At 39.5% G+C, this 21505-nt stretch overlaps 1 protein-coding gene across 1 annotated transcript; it reads right to left on the minus strand.

Moving 5' to 3' along the window:
• Positions 1–4229: 4229 nt before the first annotated feature.
• On the minus strand, positions 4230–5223 carry LOC134759952 (olfactory receptor 6S1). The gene is given in 2 exon segments (XM_063715316.1): positions 4230–5069; positions 5071–5223. Coding segments are annotated over 2 exon segments (993 nt in total).
• Between the last annotated feature and the right edge of the window lie 16282 nt (positions 5224–21505).

Here is a 21505-nt window from a genome sequence, read left to right on the forward strand (position 1 = left end):
GGCATGGTGGCTCACTCCTGTAATTCCAGCACTTTGGGAGATGGAGGTGGGTGGATCACTTGAGGCCAGGAGTTCGAGACTAGCCTGGCCAACATGGTGAAACCCTGTCTCTACTAACTGGCTATGGTGGTACACGCCTGTAATCCTAGCTACTCGGGAGGCTGAGGCAGGAGAATCACTTGAATCCAGGAGGCAGAGGTTACAGTGAGCCAAGAATGTGCCACTGCACTCCTGCCTGGGTGTCAGAGTGAGACTCCGGCTCAAAAAAACAAAAATAAAGTGGTACATATACACCATGGAATACTACTCAGCCATAAAAATGGACACAATAATGGCATTGGATGGAGTTGGAGACCATTATTGTAAGTGAAGTAACTCAGGAATGGAAAACCAAATATTGTATGTTCTCACAAGTGAGAGCTAAGCTATGAGGATGCAAAGGCATAAGGAGGAAATAAAGGACTTTGGGAACTTGGGGAAATGGTGGGAGGGCACTAAAAGATAAAAGACTCCATATTGCCTCCATATTGCCTACAGTATACACTGCTTGGGTGATGGGTACACCAAAATCTCAGAAATTACCACTAAAGAACTTCATGTAACCAAAAACCACCTGTTCCCCCAAAACAATTGAAATAACATACATAAATAACAAAGAACACACTGACTATTTCAAATAAGAGGAGAAGATCAGTTGTGCCAAACTCTGCTGAGATAAGCATGAAGAGTAACATATGCTTGCTGAGTTTAGCATCACTGTCATTATCAATGATGTCATTACGAGCTTTATTTATTTATTTAATTTTTGAGACAAGGTCTCACCCTTTGGCCCAGACTGGAGTGCAGTGATGCAATCTTGGGTGACTGCAGCCTCAAACTCCCAGGCTCAAGCAATCCCCCTTGTTGGCTTCCCAATGTGCTGGGATTGTAGGCATGAGCCACTGCACCTGGCCTTATTAAGAGTTTTATATGTGAAATGATGCAAACAGAAGCATTTTCTACTTCTTCTAAATTAAGTATATTCTGTCTTAACTGTATATTTAAAAAGAAAATACAAATTTCATGTCAATGAAGGTAAGACCTTAGAAAGGAAAGCTTAGAAATGAACATCAACAAACAGATTTTTATTTATTCTTTTATTTAATCACAAACTTTCATAGACACACAAGTTTGTATCACTGTTGTATGCATGCACACACTCACATGTGCACTCAATCTACACATAACATCATACCAAAATTTCAGGCAAATTTATTTCATATAATAGTTTGAATAAAGACACTTATCATGGTACCTTTATAGAAATTCGAAGCTGGGCGCGGTGGCTCACGCTTGTAATCCCAGCACTTTGGGGAGGGTGAGGCGAGCGGATCACCTGAGGTCGGGAGTTCCAGACCAGCCTGACCAACAAGGAGAAACCCAGTCTCCGCTAAAAATACAAAATTAGCCAGGTGTGGTGGCACGTGCCTGTAATCCCGGCTACTCGGGAGGCTGAGGCAGGAGACTCGCTTGAACCCGGGAGGTGGAGGTTGCAGTGAGCTGAGATCATGCCATTGGTTTCCAGCCTGGGCAACAGAGCAAGACTCCATCTCAAAAACAGAAAAAAAATTATATATTTATATATTCATATGTATTATGTCTACCCCAAAAGTCTATGAATTCATTGATGGCAGGGGCCAATATTTGTACCTCTAACATACCAACTTACTTCCTAGAACACAGTATTCAACAAATTTTATTGAATTAAATTGAGCCCAAAGTTATTTTTCACAATGAAACACATGTTGAAAATGGATGATTTAACGTGCTTTATTGCCATAATATGGGGCAAGTACTTCAAGAAATGCTGTAAATGGTTCCATGAATTCCTTTCCTTGGCCAGTGGCTGGAATAGACTTCAGATTTTTATGTTTCATGAAACTAGGTAATTTTTAAGGCAATATTTCATCTCCTCTCTGGGCAACACTTCTAGATCACTCCAGAAGAGTTATTTTTACCTTCCAATCATTCTTTCCATTCCTTTAGCACTCAGAAATATTTTGGAATAAAATTATCTAGTGTGTTTGCATGCATTATGAATAGAACTAGATAAATACATTTCTATTTTCCATGCCCACTGAAGCTTATGGCTAACTCTTTTGATGCTCATACTCAGTTTGCCAGTTTTGCAGCACTATTTTGAGTTTACTATGCTGTCTATACCTTGATATTTATGTGTTTTGTACATTGTTCCTATGTACACAAACACACTCTAATGTGACAAATCCTGTTTAATGAATGATGACCCCTGTGAAAATTTCTCTAACAAGAAAATGCACTAGGAAGAGTAAACCAATTTTTATAAGATCTCCAATGTCCTTTTGTAAATCTCCTTATCATCCACATTCCCTTAAATTATTATCTGTCCTTTAGTTCTCCCCTCTAAAGTTCAAGCTGCTTGAGGTTAGAAACAATTTATTCTTGTTCATCTTAGTATATATTCGTATATCACAGTGTTCAACAAAGATTCTTCACAGACCTTTGCTGAATGAATGAATAAATAAATAAATAAATATTTGTTTCCAAAATTTCCAAAGGGATTTCCATGAATAGGAATCCCTTTTCAAATGTCCAATAAACTAGATAAAATTTACTACAAAGTTTGGTTCTTGGTAGATACAACAATATTTGGCATTCTTTTTTTTTTTTTTAGATGGAGTTTTGCTCTTTCGCCCAGGCTGGAGTGAAGTGGCATGATCTTGGCTCACTGCAACCTCCAACCTCTGGGTTCAGTGATTCTCCTGCCTCCTTACATAATGCCTCCTTATGTAATGAAATTATATAAAATTACCCTTTTTGGTAGCTGGGATTATAGGCGCCCGCCACCACGCCTGGCTAATTTTTGTGTTTTTGTAGATGTGGGGTTTCGCCACGTTGGCCAGACTGGTCTATGAACTCCTGACCTCAGGTGATCCACCTGTCTCGGCCTTCCAAAGTGCTAGGATTACAGGCGTGAGCCACCGCGTCCAACCTATGTGGCATTTTAACTCTTTAATATTAAAGCTCCTTATTTTACTAAAAACAAAATAAGATTTAACACAACAGATACAAGAATGTAAAAAGATGAACAAATGAATGAAACATAATCCAATGACAAAACTAGTGGAGATGTCTTTATCATTGTAATAAAGTGCACACTAGAAGAATACAGTAAATGCTATTACTCATGAAATCCCTCATTGATCTGCTTTCCCAAAGGCACCTGGAATTACCATAGAGAAGTAATTAAGTCCCTTTATTAAATTTGCTTCACCTCTTTTTCCTCTAGCAGTAAATGTAAATTTTTCTAACAAGCGTGTACAAAAATATACAGATAATCTATTTTTATTTCATTTTATATCTATAAGGAAGTTTTTCTTAAAATTCTTGACTTGCATAAACAGTTGGAAGGCTCTACTTAGACTCTCAATCAGTTTTTAGCTTTTGAGGAGAGTGCACAAATGGATTTAAATGTTGAATTAAAGCTACAGTCCCTCTTCTCAGACAAATGCATGTATATTCAAGCACATAAAATTTAGATACCTATTGGGCATATAAATTTTCTGAAACCCATCCTTAGATTCCCTGTATGACCATGGGCCCATAGGTTAAGACTCACAGGTTGGAAGGTCTTAGGAAGTGGCGATGATATTGATCATGATATATCAATAATAATAATAAGTATTATTATTATTAGGTATGATCTAGGATCAAGAAATTTTGCCTGAAAGAGAAGAAGTGTGGATTGATGACCTGGGAATTCATTAGTAGTTCCAGAATTCAGTCTTTTGGTGATATCCATAATGATGATGGAAAGGAGCATGATAATGAGAATGTTTGGACTTTAAAATATGATTTTTAAAAATGACAAGACCAGGCGTGGTGGCTCACACCTGTTATCCCAGCACTTTGGGAGGCTGAGGTGGGTGGATCACTTGAGGCCAGGAGTTTGAGACTAGCCTGGCCATCGAGCGAAACCCCATCTCTACTAAAAATACAAAAATTAGCCAAGTGTGGTGGTGGGCACATGTAATCCCAGCTACTCAGGAGGCTGAGGCAGGAGAATTGCTTGAACCCAGGAGGTGGAGGTTGCAGTGAGCTGAGATCACACCACTGCACTCCAGCCTGGGCGACGGAGTGAGACTTTCTCTCTCTCTCTCTCTCAAAAAAAAAAAAAAAAAAAAAAAGACTAGTTACCAGACTCTTCACTTTCACTTTACTGCTTTCTCATTGAGATATTTATCAAGTAAAAGATTCCCTAAAAAGCCTGCCACTACCTTCCTAAACATGTCCTTCAAAGCTTCCTTGACTTGCTCATTACGTAAGGCATAGATGAATGGATTCAGCAGTGGTGTCACAAATGTCGTTATTACTGTCACTGCCCAGTTAGTGTCCACAGAACCACTCTGCGATGGCCGCACATAGAGAAAAATGGCACTTCCGTAGAAGAGGGTCACCACTATCAAGTGGGACGTACCGGTAGAGAAGCCCTTCTGACGGCCTGAAGCAGAGGGGATGCTCAGGACAGCCAGCACAATGAGGCCGTAGGACACAGCAGTAATCAGCAAGGAAGATACAATGACAAGGGAGGCCAGGACAAAGTCAGTCTCCTCCAGCTTCTTGGTGTTGGTGCATGCCAGGCGGAGCACTGGGCCACTGTCACAGAAGTGCTGCACCACAGCGCCCTGCTTACAGAAAGGAAGCAAGGCCACAGCCACTGTGGGACCAAGCACAGGGACGAGTCCCCCCACCCAGCAGGCCAAGGCCACATGAAAGCACACAGCCCCACTCATGAGCAAGGGGTAGCACAGAGGATGACAGATGGCCAGGTAGCGATCCACAGACATGACAGCCAACAGTAAGAACTCGGAGGCCCCGAGAAAGAAGTAGAAATAGAATTGGGTGATACATGCAGCAAAGGAAATAGTGTGTTGCCTTGAGAGGAAATTGCTCAGCATCTTTGGAATGATGACAGAAGTGAGCAGAATCTCTAGGCAGGACAAGTTACCCAGAAAGAAGTACATGGGGGCCTGTAGTCGAGTATCAGCCCTTAACCACCCCCACAGTCAACACGTTGCCTATCAGAATCAGGAGATAGACAAGAAGAAACACAGAAAATAATTCCACTCTTGCGCTGTTGAGATTTGGGAACCCTGCCAGGACGAACTCTGTTGGATCACTACTGTGGTTCCCATCAGGACTCATTGTCTTTTCCACCTGTCCATCAATAGAAACATGATCCTGGTAAGAGCAGGTCCTCTGCTTACAGTCCTGAAACTTACTTCATCATGGTATATGGGACTCATATCCCCAGTTTATCCAATTGCAGGTCCTGTTAAGATCTGAAGCACTTAAGGTCATCATCTGATTGATTTTAGCACTGGAGAAGATTTTCTCTAAAGGGTAACAAAACTTAGGTATGAAAATGCCAGGAGCCTCCATCTCCTCCATCTTCACATCTCCTGTTCTCAGATCTTAAATAATGACACCTCATTATTGTAATAACAATATCACTGAGCATCTGAGTTGGGCAAAAATATCTGAAAAAGGATTTTGTGAAGAATATGATTACCATTCAACTGGGATCAGAACTTGAGTCAGACTACCTAGTTTTAAATTCCTGCATCTCCACTTACTGGCTGAGTAGCCTTGGCAAGGTTACTTACCCTCTCTGTGCTCCTCAGTTGTGAAATGCTGTAAGGAGCAAATGATATAATAGTGCAAAGAATTTAAGAGTTTCTAGTACTTAACTTAAAAATTATGTGGCAGAGAAAGCCCCTGGCTATAAGTTAGGACACCAGAATCTAGGCTTGGCTTGCCATTACTCTTGGAAGATTATCAATTTGTATTTTAACCGTCCAACTGTACAATGAGTCACAGGAATCTAGGCCATTAGTATACCTAATGAAATTATATAAAATTACCCTTTCCGGCAGGACGCAGTGGCTCATGCCTGTAATCCCAGCTGTTTGGGAGACCGAGGCGGGCGGATCACTTGAGGCCAGGAGTTCGAGACAAGCCTGGCCAACATGGTGAAACCCTGTCAGAGGTTTGTCAGAGCCAAAATTATGAATTTCTGACCGCAACTATTAATAAAAAATTATGTTCCTATTCTTTGATTCTTATTCTTTGATTCAAGTCCTCCCAGTTCTGAGGACCACCACCAGTTAGAAAAATCAAGTCAATTATATCCAGAAAGCTTGTTTAAAAATGCCTCAGGTATCAGGAGAATCCTTACTCCCTTTTGACAGAGCAGGAGCACCATCGTCTTGGACAAACACTGCCACTTTAAGTTCCATCTCCCTTTCTAGCCTCATGCATTTCAAAGAAATCACTTCTCTTCTAACTACAGGCAGCCAGAAAGAGCAGACAGTAAAACACAAATAAGACAGCTTGGGCACAGAGGGAGGTGAGGGGAAATTCTTTTGGGTAACTGCCAAACTTCACCCTCATACAATGGGCCCCAGTAAAACGGTGGGCCTTAATAAGCACCTTTCTTTCCCTTCAGGTGCACTAATATAGGGAAGCTAAAAGCAGACTCGGGAGTATGCCTGCAGCTACAGAAAGATTATGGGAACAGACACAAAACTCTCCCTCCCAGATAAGCACAACAAAGAGACACAGAAGCAGTCCAAGCCTCTGATAAACTCTCCCACCCTGAATCCTTAAAAACTCCTAGTCTGTAAGAAAGAGTGCCTCTGACCTAACTTGGCCAGAAGTTCCTCTCAGGTTTGTTTTCTCCTCCCAGGTTTGTTTTCTCTCTAAAATAAACTTGTCTTGACTGGCAAGCCACCTTTCATGTTTCTTTCCTCTTTCTTTAATTCTTACACCTGTAGCCATGCAAAATATAAGAACTGATCTTAAGACCCTTGGTTCTCTGTCAGCCCTATTGTTCTCTTTTGTTGTTGTTGTTGAGATGGAGTCTCACTCTGTTGCCCAGGCTGGAATGCAGTGGCACGATCTTGGCACACTGCAACCCCCACCTCCTGAGTTCAAGCAATTTTCCCGCCTCAGCCTCCTAAGCAGCTGGGACTACAGGCACATGCCACCACACCCGGGTAATTTTTGTATTTTTAGTAGAGACAGGGTTTTGCCATGGTGGCCTGGCTGGTCTTGAACTCCTGGCCTCAAATGATCTGCCTCTCCTCGGCCTCCCAAAATGCTAGGATTACTGTTGTTAGCCACCATCCCCAGCCAACCCTATTGTTCTCTAGCACACCCCAACAGTCTTTATTCTCAGCAAGCATTAGACTCTTTACTTACAATTTCTCTCCTGTGGGTCCCGCAGGTCCAGACAGGAAAATATCTGGAGCTTTTTTCTAGGATAAAGCAGTTCTGTGGTCTTTCTCCCTGAGGATTCATTCAGTCTCCCCTCCCTCCAGCTTCTATAGAAATTGCCTGTTGTCAGTAAAGTCATTCAACTTTTGCTGCGTATTTATTATGTACCAGATGCTGCTGTACTTGGAGATTCAGAGATAGAAGACATTGTTACTACCCTCATGTAGCCCACTGCCCACTAAGAATGACAGAAAAATTAAGATGTGTGACAGGTGGAATGTTACAGGGAAGTATAGGGTACCAAAGGGAAACAGGAAGGGAACCAAACTGAAACTCAGAGAGACAGGCAGTATTCTGGAGAAAGGCAATGCCTGAAATAGTACTAGAAAATGAGTATGCATTTGATAGAGAGAAGGACGCATCTTCAGTGGAAAAGAGCAGTGTGTGAACACAGTACCTTTGGGCTATAGCACAGAACATAAGGGGTGGAATATAAACAGATGAGACTGGTCACCCCAAAGGGGACTCCGTCTGGCACTCTGTTGCTCCCTGTGAAAATCCACCATTGAGCTGAACCTAAACTGTATCTTAAGCGACAGGAAGATGAGTTACCAACTTTGAGTATGGAAGGGATTCCTCCTACCTCCTCCTGAATGTCCTTGTTGTCTCCATGAGGGTGGGGGTCACCCTGAAAAAACATTTTTCCCCTTTTTATGATTCAAGGTCCTGTTCCATCTGGGAGTCCTTCCCACACCCTGTACCGTAAGGCTGACAATAGGCTCACATCCTTGGAGTTGGGGAGGATGGGCAAAGCACTTGGGAAAACAAGGAGAAATTGGATAATCTCCTTCTTCTCCTGGGCTTTCCTCTCATGTTGTCATTCTGCCTTGTGAACAAGGGGGCTTTCTAATCCTGAGCAGGATGTGTCATGCTGCCTTTCTTATGGCCATGAGTAAGCCATCAGGACCCACCCTTCCCTCCCTGTAGAAAGAACGCCTTCCGCAACGCAACGTGACCACTGTCTTAGATTTCCACAGGCATAATTCAAGTGAAAGACAATTATCTCAATTATCTCACAAGTGAAAGACAATTATCTCACAAGAAATGTTACTACAAAAACAACATGGGGCTAGAAGGCAAGGGGTACATATGGAGGGGTTACACCATTTACCTCCTATTTTTGAAAAGACTTAGCCCACTTAGGTAGTTTGTTTCATCTCTAGTTGTGGAAAAATGTTCCACTTAAAGCCATGTCTTCACTTTTTTTTTGCTAATAAAACTTTTGTACAAAGCATCAGTTTTCTTCTTTTAGATCCCTACCTTCCCTGACTCCTGCTATTAGCCTGAGGGCAGGGAGGGAGAAGGCTGAAGTCACTGGGTGGGATCCTTCGTGCATAACTTGAGTTTCCATTGGAGATATCTTCAGATGAGAACTAATCTGGGCATCAGAATTAATCTGGACATCAGGAGCCCAGCTAGCAGCAGTGCTTTTTGGAGAGAGGTTAACCAGATGGCGAGAAAGTAAGACCATAGAGAAAGAAAGAAAAAAAATTCCTAAAAGACCCAGGGGAGATTTGCCATTCAACGGAAATTTCCTAGACTCTGTAAAAAAAAAAAAAAAAAAAAAAAAAAAGCTGACCTTTTGTTCAAGAAAGGGTAATTGGGACTATTTCTCCATTTGTCTGTCAACTACATCAAACCAGGTCACTGCAAAAATTTAGGAGCGTTAACGATGAGAATGAAGAAGAGGATGGAGCTTGATCAACCATGGAAGGCTATGACCATCATCCACCTTTCTCCTGCATGACACCCAGGGGAGATGTTTATATCCCAAGTAACACAGACATTGTGTTTTCTCCCTGATGACTTAAAATGATATTGGGAATCCCTCCCCTGGCTTTGGGGTTAGGAAATAATGGGAGCCCCATGGGCTTGATAAGACAAGGGAAATTTCCCAGTTTCATCTCTAGCTAATTCTACTGCTTCTCCCAGCCTTGCTTCTTATCTCCTAGTGGTAATATATATGTTCCACATACCCAAAGAATTATTCAGAATTCTGGGCCATTGATCACATTTTTTCCATTTGTGATGGCCCTGACTAAAATCTTGACTCTTCCTACTCGTGTCCTAAGACTCTTCTGAGTCTAGTGCACATCTGGTCTTCTGAGACAGCTTCCCCTACCCTCCATCCTTAGTCCTACCACCCTACTCACTCTCCTACCCGGGGTATGGCAGGTTCTGTTGATCTCAATCTTAATATTTAATCCATTGTATTATAACGTTGCTTTTCTATCTGTATCCCCTGCTAGACTCTAAATTCCTACGGCAGGAATATTTTCATCTCTGTATTTCTGGCACCAATCACAGTGCCTGGCACATACTAGGTGCTTGACAAATGGCATGTGAACTAGACTGTTCTGAACCCCAGACTTAAGGAGCAGCTGCCCTTGTCAGATGAGCACCAATTAAGTTTTGAACTGAGAGGAGGAGTGCACAGGGCTCCTGGGAACTAGTTTAGCTGAATTACATCCTTTCTAGACATACTCCTTTCTAGAAAAAAGAAAATATCTAAAGGGAAGGAAGCATGAGAAGTGTCATCACTAGATTCTAAAGGAGTGACAGCAAAGACTGGGAGAAGCTGGCTGAGCTAAGCCAAACAACAACAAACTAAACTAGAAACTGCAACTGCTGTTTGTTAAGCTGAGGGAAGAAGGGGTCTGAAAAAGAGACCCATGAAGTCTAAGAACTAGTAAAGCACATTTAAGCTCCCCCCACCCGCTTTTTTTTTTTTTTTTAGACAGAGTCTTGCCCTGTCACCCAGGCTGGAGTGCAGTGGTGCAATCTCGGTTCACTGCAACCTTCTCCTCCCGGGTTCAAGCAATTCTCCTGCCTCAGCCTCCCAAGTAGCTGGGACTACAGGCGCCTGCCACCACACCCCACTAATTTTTGTATTTTTAGTAGAGACGGGGTTTCACCATGTTGGCCAGGCTGGTCTTGAACTCCTGATCTCAGGTGATCCACCCGCCTCAGCCTCCCAAAGTGCTGGGATTACAGGCATGAGCTACCACGCCTGGCCAAGCCACACATGTTTTTAAACCTTAATCAAATCTTAAGGACTAAGGAAACTGCAGAAATAGATGAGATCAAAGACAGATAATTTGTTTAAAACAAACACACAGGCTGGGCGCAGTGGCTCAGGCCTGTAATCCCAGCACTTTGGGAGGCCAAGGCGGGTGGATCACCAGAGGCCAGGAGTTCCAGACCAGCCTGGCCAATATGGCGAAACCCCATCTCTACTAAAAATACAAAAATTAGCTGGGCCTGGTGGTGCCTACCTGTATTCCCAAGTACTAGGGAGACTGAGGTGAGAGGATGGCTTGAGCCTGGAAAGTGGAGGTTGCAGTGAGCCAAGATAGCGCCACTACACTCCAGAGCAAGGCTCCGTATCAAAAACAAAGCAAAACAAAAAACACTATTTGCCCAGTTGACATTGGCTTTGATATTTAGCTTATAATACTTTTTCTTTTTTTTTTTTTTTTTTGATACAGCGTTTTTGCTCTGTTGCCGCCTAGACTAGAGTGCAGTGGAATGTTTTCGGCTCACTGCTACCTCTGCCTTCCGGGTTCAAGTGATTCTCCTGCCTCAACCTCCCGAGTTGCTGGGATTATAGGTGTCTGCCACCATGCCCAGCTAATTTTTGGAGTTTTAGTAGAGACGGGGTTTCACCATGTTGACCAGGCTGGTCTCAACTCCTGGCCTCAAGTGATCCGCCCAGCTCGGCCTCCCAAAGAGCTGGGATTACAGGCATCAGCCACCGCAACTGGCCACTTATAATACTTTCAAACTAACTTGATCATAGGAATTTCCTAGTTTTTTTTTAATGAAAGTAAACCTTGTTAGAAGAAAAAATTGTATTTATTTTTAAAGCACACTCACATGGTTCAAAAATAAAAATGTATAAATTGAAAAGTTCTAGTCCACCACATTCCTATTCACCCCATCCGCCTCGCCTAATTAACCATTTTCATTAGTTCATTGTCCTCCTTCCAGTGTTTTTTGTGTATAAACAAGAAAATAACAAAATGTTTATTTATTTACTTCAGACTTTCTTACACAGTTCTGCACCTTGTTTCTTGTTTTCCCCTGGAAAACTTTCCCTGTCAGAAAATAGAGAACAAAACAAAAATGTAGAAACCAAGAAGACTACTAGAATGACACATCTATTGAATGAATGAGTTGCAACATTCTTGAATTACATGTCTGCTTTAATCATTGTTTGATATCTCTTTTGCTTCAATTTTCCTTACAAGTAAAAATCCTATTGTAATGGAAATTGTATCAAAAAATCTAATTGACACTTTGTAAATAAAAATGAGCTAAAATAAAATGAAATGATATCTGGAATTTTCTTCAAAATAAAGTGAGGGCTATAGATAAAACTTTCTTGGCCATGAACTGGTAATTCATGGAGCTATATGTCAGCTATAACTGTGACTCATTATACTATTTTCTCTATTTTTAATATGCTTGAAATTTTTCATAATAAAAAGCCTCAGAAATATGTAGTGAAAATCAGGCATCTACTTCAAGAAAACTCTAAATTCTTAGAATACGATTTTCCCAGTTAAAAATTAATAAAGGTGTGAAATACTTCCCTGAATTTGGAGACTCTAGTTCCACAAAATTAACCAGCCAGCCACTGGAGAATGTCAAATACCATGTGGGCTACTCAGAGCCAGAAAGTGTAAAACTATAATGAACTACCAGCTCCAAGAGGAACTTAACTTTCTCAGCAACAACCTGCCTTCTGGTTCAAAAGGAGTGGAGGCAATATAGAAACACACATACACACAGAATCACAGTCTAGAATAAGGTGGGTTTTTTTTGTTTTTTTGTTTTTTTTTTTTTTTTTTGAGGTTGAATCTCCCTCTGTCACCCAGGCTGGAGTGCAGTGGCACTATCTCAGCTCATTGCAGCCTCCACCTCCCGGGTTCAAGCGATTCTCCTGCCTCAGCCTCCTGAGCAGCTGGGATTACAGGCATGAGCCACCACGACCGGCTAATTTTTGTATTTTTAGTAGAGAGGGGGTTTCGCCATGTTGGCCAGGCTGATCTCAATCTCCTGACCTCAAGTGATCCACCGCCTCGGTCTCCCAAAATGCTGGTACTACAGACATCAGCTACCGTGCCGGGCCTATGGAGATTTGATTGAGTTAACAGATTTCAGAACCTATCTTTTTCATTATGACAAATTCTTTAATATAAAATTTAAACTTTTTTCCTTTTCTTCCTTTCTCTTTTTATTTTTTAACACATAGGAAAACAAGACAGTGCTATTACCAAGTCTCGTAGTAAGAGGATGTCTTTGTTCAGGCTGCTATAACAAATTACCATAAACAGGTAAACAACAAACATTTATTTCTCACCATTCTAGAGGCTGGAAATCTGATATCCCAGAGCCAGCATGGTTGGGTTCTTGGTGGGGCTCTCTTTCTGGTTTACAGAGGGCAGTCTTCTTTCTGTACCCTCACATGGAGGAAAAAGAGCTAGCTAGCTCTGTGGCCTCTTCTTATAAGGAGACTAATTTCGTTCATGAGGGCTCCAGCCTTACATGCTAATGCTTTTCCAAAGGTCCCATTTCCAAATACCATCACATTGGGGTTAAATTCATTATATGAATTTAAGGGGACATGGCCATTCAGTCTATTGCAAAGGAACTATTAGGAGGAAAAAATAGCAGAGGGAATCGAGTTTTTTTTTGTTTTTGAGATGGAGTCTCGCTCTGTCGCCCAGGCTGGAGTGCAGTGGCCCGATCTCGGCTCACTGCAAGCTCCGCCTCCCGGGTTCACGCCATTCTCCTGCTTCAGCCTCCCGAGTAGCTGGGACTACAGGGGCCCACCACCATGCCCGGCTAATTTTTTGTGTTTTTAGTAGAGACGGGGTTTCACCGTGTTAGCCAGGATGGTCTCGATCTGCTGACCTCGTGATCCGCCCGCCTCGGCCTCCCAAAGTGCTGGGATTACAGGCGTGAGCCCCCGCGCCCGGCGGGAATCGAGTTTTTAAAAAGAGAGAAACAAACACAAGTCTAAAATACAAACAGGAGAAATCTGCTCCATAGTCCTCAATTCATCTATTTGAATTGACATGCAAATATTACCAGGCCTTGAGTATAACCATAGTGTTAATGAGAAGGATAAAAATGAACAAATAGAATGAGTGACCTTAGAGGAAACAGATACTTAAATGATGGAAACAATCTTTACATTTCCAAATTTATATTAATAAAATAATGTAAATATTAACAAACCAGGAATAGATGTAATGAAAAAGGAACTTCTAAGAACCAAAGAGTTCTTTAAATTAATAATGATATCATCAAAATTAACATAATATATACACACATATCAATCATAGTCATGCCCTGCATAACAATGTTTCCATCAATGACAAACTGAGTTTACAACAGTGGTCCCAGATTATAATGGAGTTGAAAAATTCCTATTGCCTAGTATTTACTATACCATATTTTTTGTTTATTTTAGAGTGTACTTTGTCTACTTATATATTTTTAAAATTTTAACTGTAAAATAGTCTCAGGCAGGTCCTTCAGGAGGTATTTCAGAAAGCATTGCTCTCACAGGAGATAACATTTCCATGCGTCTTATTGCCCCCAAAGACCTACCTGTGGTGGCCGGGCATGGTGGCTCACGTGTAATCCCAGAACTTTGAGTGGCCAAGGCGGGCAGATCACCTGAGGTCAGGAGTTCGAGACCAGCCTGACCAACATGGAGAAACCCCATCTCTACTAAAAGTACAAAATTAGCCTGGCTTGATGGCGCATGCCTGTAATCCCAGCTACTCGGGAGGCTGAGGCAGGAGAATCGCTTGAATTCGGGAGGCTGAGGTTGCAGTGAGCTGAGATCATGCCATTGCACTCCAGCCTGGGCAACAAGAGCAAAACTCGGTCTCAAAAAAAAAAAAAAAAAAAAAAAACACCAAACAAACAAACAAACAAACAAACCCACCAGTGGGGCAAGATACGGAGGTGAAAGACAGTGATATAGTGATATTGACAATCTTGACCCTGCGAGGGTCTAGGCTAATGTGTGTGTCTTAGTTTTTTAACAAAAAAGCTTAAAAAGTAAAATAAAATTAAAAAAATTTAGATAAAAAAGCTTATAGAATAAGGACATAAAGAAAATATTTTTGTATAAATATACAGTGTGTGTTTTAAGCTAAGTGCTATTACAAAAGAGTAAAAAAGTTTTAAAAATTAGAAAGTTTATAAAGAAAAAGTTATAATAAACTAAGGCTAATTTATTATTGAAGAAAAAATTAAATAAACTTTTTTTTTTGAGACGGAGTTTTGCTCTTGTTGCCCAGGCTGGAGTGCAATGGCATGATCTCGGCTCACCACAACCTCTGCCTCTGGGTTCAAGCGATTCTCCTGCCTCAGCCCCTCGAGTAGCTGGGATTACAGGCATGCACCACCACGCCCGGCTAATTTTTGTATTTTTAGTAGAGACAGGGTTTCTCCATGTTGGTCAGGCTGGTCTCCAACTCCTGACCTCAGCTAATCCACCCGCCTTGGCCTCCCAAAGTGCTGGGATTACAGTTGTAAGCCACTGTGCCCGGCCCCATTTTTTATCTGTAGCTTTTCTATGTTTAGATACACACAAATACTTAACATTGTGTTACAATTGCCTATAATACTCAGTACAGTAACATGCTGTACGGGTTTATAGCCTAGAAGTAATAGGCTACACTATATAGACTAGCTGTGTAGTAGACTATACCACCTTAGTTTGTGTAAGTATACTCCATTATGTTTGCACAATAATGAAATCGCCTGATGATGCATTTCTTAAACCATATCCTTGTTGTTAAGTGACACATGACCATATATAAGAGGCTTGGCTGAAGACAATCTTCTAGAATATAGAACTAAGAGATGAAATATATGAGAGAAATATTAAGAGACATGGAAGTTAAATCCAGGATGCTCAACATATATCTAATAGGAACTTCAGAAAATAATAAAAATAGAGGAGATAAAATAAAGAAAGAATAAATAAGTTGTCTGAACTAAAGAAAGACACTTCTGAAATTTGGGAGACCAGGCAGTGAACAGTATTAAACATAAAAATACCCACAACTATATACAGCTTGGTGATGTCTCCAAAGTCCAAGAATAAAGACAAAAGCTTAAACGCTTCCTGAAATGTAAAAGAAAAAAAATTATCTATAAAATAAGAAAAATCAGTTTCATCATCAATGAAAACTCTGTGTAACAAGAACAATGTCAGTTATCTTCAGGAGTAAGAGGGAAAATGATTTTGAGTCTAGTATATTGGTTTTCTAGGGCTACCATCATAAAATACCATAGACAGGGTAGCTTTAACAACATGAATTCATTTTCTTACAATTCTAGAGGTTAGAAGTCCAAGATCAAGCTAGTGGTTTCTTTTGAGACCTCTCTTTGGCTTGCAGATGGCTACCTTCTCTCTCTGTCTTTACACGGTTCATCTTTTATTTGCATACATCACTGGTGTCTCTCTGTGTCCAGATTTTTTTCTTCTTATAAGGGTATTAGTCAGATTGGATTATGGCACACCCTAACAGCCTCTAACTTAATCACCATGTTAAAGGTGCTATCCTATAGTCACATTCTGGTGTAGGGTGATTGGGGCTTTAGCATATTAAATTTTGTAAAGACACAGTTCAGCCCATAATACCTACAATTCTATTTTCAGCATAAATAGCAGTCAAAAGAGAGTCTACATTGAGGGCACTCGGTGGGGGGCTGTTCTAGAACTTATATCTTCATTAAGATCCATGGATGCATTCTAAAGGAATTACTCAAGGTTGAACTGAAAATAAAAAATAAAATCATAAAACAGTGAGATGCAAAAAAGTTATGAGCAAGGAAAGAAATAGAACTTATATGTAAATGTAAATAATTGTTAAGACATTGTTTTAATATACCTGAATTAAATTTTCTAACATTTTATTCAAATATTTCATCTAGTTTCATAAGAATATCAGTTATAGTGTCACCTAATGGCCATAAAAATCAATGCCTTGGAGATAAAAATCACAGATTATATAAAAAATTTGAAGATAGTAGAGAAAGTAATGACTTGAAAGCTGAGATTCTTTCTCACCTTATTCTGAGTTAAATTAACCATAGCCATTGATAGAAACTGTTAATTTATACGTATGTTAAAAATGTAAGGAGAACTTCCACTTTTGGCCATGATGGAGTAACAGGAACTGGATTTATCTTAACCCTAGTTAACTGTAAAATGCACAAAATATGTGAAACAATGACTTCTAGAAATTAGACAACAGGCAGCGAAGGACTGTGATGCCTAAGAGAAGAAAAATAAGAGTGAATCCTATGAAGTATTTCCCCAGCTTTCAATTGAAAGGCAATTTCCAACCTTAATTACATAGAGGCAACCCAAACAGACACATCATTCTTGCTAAGTTGAGAAGACAAAGATTAGAGCTTGAGGAGGTCAAGAAGCAGAATACTGGAAAAAAGGGAGCTTCACAAATAAAAAACTTCTGACATCTGCAGATGAGAGACACTTTGAGTCTTTCACTGAGTAATGACCTATGTGTGAAAGGAAACTACCAAGGCCAGGGAAAGAATCACTGGAAAACAGGAGACTCAACAATTCCCAGATCCCACATAGGGGTAAAAATGGTTTATGTTCCCACAACCAGAGTATAAAGACCTTGCAATATCCACAACTTTGGGTAAACACCAAAGAAAATGGTGAGAATATGCCGGTGCTGCAATAAAAGCTGCTCTGTACCTGCCCATAATGTGATTTTTCCTCTGACTGTTATGTAAGATTTTTCTCTTATTACTGGTCTTAAGCAAATTAATGATGATGTACCTTTGATCAATTTTCTTCTAGGGGTGTGTGTACGCATATGCACATACTTGAGATGCATTAAGCTACTTGGATCTGTGAGTTTATAATTTTCATCATATTTTGAAATTTTTCAGTAACTAGTTTTTAAGTTTTTTTGTCCCCCTTTCCATTTTTTTCATTTTCTTGGAAGCCCTAATTTAATATGTGTGTGTGTGTGTGTGTGTGTGTGTGTGTATGTGTGTGTTAATATTAGAGAATGTAGTTTCAGGCTAAATACTTTTACCGGACACAAAGAATGGCATTTCAACATTGTAAAATGATCAGTTAATCAAGAAGACATGGCCAGGTGTGGTGGCTCATGCCGTAATTCCAGCTTGGGAGTCCGAGGAGGGAGGATTGCTTGAGTCCAGGAGTTTGTAACCAGTCTGGGCAACATAGACAGACCTACCTCTACTAAAAATTAAAAAATTAATCAAACATGGTGGTGTGTGCCTATGGTCCCAGCTAATTGGGTGGCTGAGGTAGGAGGATCACTTGAGCCCAGGAATTCAAGGGTGCGGTGAGCTATGATCACAGCACTGCAATGGAATAATATTAAATGCTCAATTAAAGCCACAAAAGGCAGAAAAATAGTAGAAGACAGAAAAAAAATGAACAAGGGCAACAAATACAAAGCAGTTAAGATAGAAAATATGGTAGTTATTAATCCAACTATATAAATCATTATTTTTATTGTGAATGGTCAAAATACACCAATATAAAGACTTTCAGGGTGGATTGAAAAGACCCGACTATATGTTATCTACAAGAAATCTACTTTAAATATAAAGACAGAAAGATACTCCATGCTAGTACTAATCTAAAGAAAGATAGAGTAGCTATGTTAATTTCAGACAAAGAAGTCTTCAGAGTAAGAAAATTGTCAGGATTAAGAGGAAATTACATAATGATAATGGGGTCAATTATGCAAGAAGACATAACAATCCTTAATGTGTTTACGCTGAATACAGCCTCAAAATATATGAAGCGAAAATTGATAGAACTCCTAGGAGAAATCAAAAATCCACCATTATAGTTGGAAATTTAAGCATACCTCTATCAGTAATTAACAAATCTAACAAATCTAGCAGGCATAAAATTAGTAAGGGCATAGTTGAACTCAATAGCACCATCAATCAACTGGATTTATATGGACATTTATAGGTAAATTTATACAACCACAGCAGACTATACATTACTCTCAAGCTCACATGGGACATTCACCAAAGTAGACCACATTCTGGGTCATCAAACACACATTAAATATCTTAAGTGAATAGAAATCATAACAAGATGTGTTCTTAGACTGCAATGAAATTAAACTAGAAATCAGTAACAGAAGAAATCAGTAACAGAAAATCCAAATATTTTTAGATTAAACAACACACTTCTAAGTAACACATTGGTCAAAAAAGAAGCCTCAGCATTTGGACTAAATATAAATAAAAATACAACTTATCAAAATTTATAGGGTGCAGTAAAAGCAATGCTTAGAGAGAAATTTATAGCATTGAGTGTGTATATCAGAAAAGAAGAAAAATCTAGAATCAATGATCTAAGCTTCCACCTTAGAAAACTAGAGAAAAGGCCAAGCACGGTGGCTCACACATATAATCCCAGCACTTTGGGAGGTCAAGGAGGGAGGATTTCCTGAGCCCAAGAGTTTGAGACCAGCTTGGGTAACATAGTGAGCCCCATCTCTACAAAAAATAAATAATAAATTACTCAGGCATGGTGGTGCACACCTGTAGTTCCACCTACTTGGGAGGCTGAGGCAGGAGGATCACTTGAACTCGGGAAGCAAAGGTTGTAGTGAGCCCAGATTGCACCACTGCACTCCAACCTGGGCAACAGGGTGAGACCATGTCTTAAAAAAAAAAAAAAAAGAAAGAAAGAAAAAGAAAAGAAAAAAGAAAACTAGAGAAAGAAGAACAAAAATTAAATTCAAATAAGAAGAAAAGTAATAAAAATTAGACAGGAAATCAATCAAGTGGAAAAACAGGAAAATAATAGAAAAAATTAATGAAATCAAAGGATGGTTCTTTGAAATGGTCAATAAAATTTATAAATCTCTAGCCAGGCTAACTGAAAATAAAAGAGAGAAAAGGCACAAATTACTAATATCAGAAATAAAAGTGGGAAATCACTGCTTGCCCCACGGACTTTAAAAGAATAAATAAATATTATAAACAACTTTATGCCCATAAATTTGATAACTTAGGTGAAATGGGCCACCTCCTTGAAAGACACACTACAAAAACTCACATAAAGAGAAACAGATCATGTGAATAGGCCTGTATGTATGCATGAAAGTGAATCAGCAATGTATAATCTTCTGAAACAGAAAGCAACGGACCCATATGGGTCCACTGATAAGCTCCATCAAACGTATAAGAAATGATGCAAATTCTTTACCATCTCTTACAGAAATTAGAAGCAGGAGGAACACTTTCTAACTTACTCCATGAGGCAAGCTTTACTCTAATATCAAAACTAAAGACACAACAAGAAAGGAAAATTACAGATCTATATATCTCACAAATACAGATACAAAAATCCTCAACAACATATTGACAAATCAAATTTAACAATGTATAAAACAAAAATACACATTACAACCAAGAATGATTTATTGCAGCTATGAAAGTCTGGCTCAATATTCAAAAATCAATATAATTCATCCCTTGAACAGGCTAAAGAAGAAAATCTATGTAATCATATCAATTGATAGCGAAAAAGCATTTGACAAAACTAACACGTATTCATAATGAAAACTTTTAGAAACCATAATAGAGAGGAATTTCCTCAACTTGATAAAGAACACCTACAAAAACCCTTCAGCTAACATCATACTTATTGGTGAGAAATTAGAAGCTTTCCTGCTAAGATAGGGACAAGACAAGGATGTCCCCCACTTACCACTTCTGTTCAACATCTTACTGAAATCCTGGTTAGTATAATCAGATAAGAAAATAAAATAAAAGGCATGCTGATTGGGAAGGAAGAAATAAAACTGTCTTTGTTCACCAATGGCATGACTGTCTATAGAAAATCTGAAAGAATTGACCAAAAAAACCCCTCTTGTAACTAGTAAGTGATTATAGCAGGCTTTCAGGATAAAAGGTTAATAAACAAAAGTCAACTGCTTTCCTATATACCAGCAGTGAACAATTGGAACTTGAAATTTAAAACATAATGCAATTTACATTAGCACCAAAAAATAAAATACTTGGGTATAATTCTAACAAAATATGTACAAGATTTATATGAGAAAAACTATAAAATGCTGATGAAAGAAGTATAAAAGATATAAATAAATGAAGAGATATTTTGTTCATGAATAGAAAAACTATTGTTACGATGTCAGTTCTTCCCAACTTGATCTACAGATTCAACATAATCCCAGTGAAAAGTTTAGCAAATTGTTTTGTGCTATCAAATATCAACACACTGGTTCTAAAGTTCACATGGAAAGGCAAAAGCCCAGAATATTTCACCCAATGCTGAGGAACAAAGTCAGAGGACTGACACTACCTGACTTCGAGACTTACTATCAAGCTGCAGTGATCAAGACAGTATGGTATTGGCGAAAGAATACATAAACAGATCAGTGGAACAGAATAGAGAACTCAGAAACAGACCACACAAATATAGTGAACTGATCTTTGACCAAGCAGGCATCTTTACTCATGATTCAATGGAGAAAGGATAGTCTTTCTAACAAATGGTGCTGAAACAGCTGAACATACATATGCCAAAAAAACATGGATTGTCCTTCCATTTATATAGTTTTTCATGACTTCTCCAATAATATTTTGCTGTTTTTGCCTTGACATTTTATACATTTTAAGAGATGTTTCTAGGTATTTCATTGTTTAATGCTATTATAGAGGTAACCTTTTAAAAAGTGAACATTCTAACTGGTTGATTATGACATGTAAAAATATAACTGATCTTTGCATGTTGACATTTGGTGCCACAAATGTATCAAAATCATTTATTTCTAATAAGATAACTGTATATTTCTTTAAGTTCTCTTTTTATACAGTTACTTCTTCATTTTTATTTCTTCTAACAAAAGCCTTCAGTATAATATTTAATAGGAATGAAGGCCAGTTGCGGTGGCTCACGCCTGTAATCCCAGCACTCTGGGAGGCTGAAGCGGGTAGATCGCTTGAGGTCAGAAGTTCAAGACCAGCTTGGCCAACATGGTGAAACCCCGTTACTACTAGAAACACAAAAATTAGCCGGGTATGGTGGCAGGTGCCTGTAATTCCAGCTACT

Source organism: Pongo abelii, chromosome 15 (assembly GCF_028885655.2).
Source record: "Pongo abelii isolate AG06213 chromosome 15, NHGRI_mPonAbe1-v2.0_pri, whole genome shotgun sequence".
NCBI lineage: Eukaryota > Metazoa > Chordata > Mammalia > Primates > Hominidae > Pongo > Pongo abelii.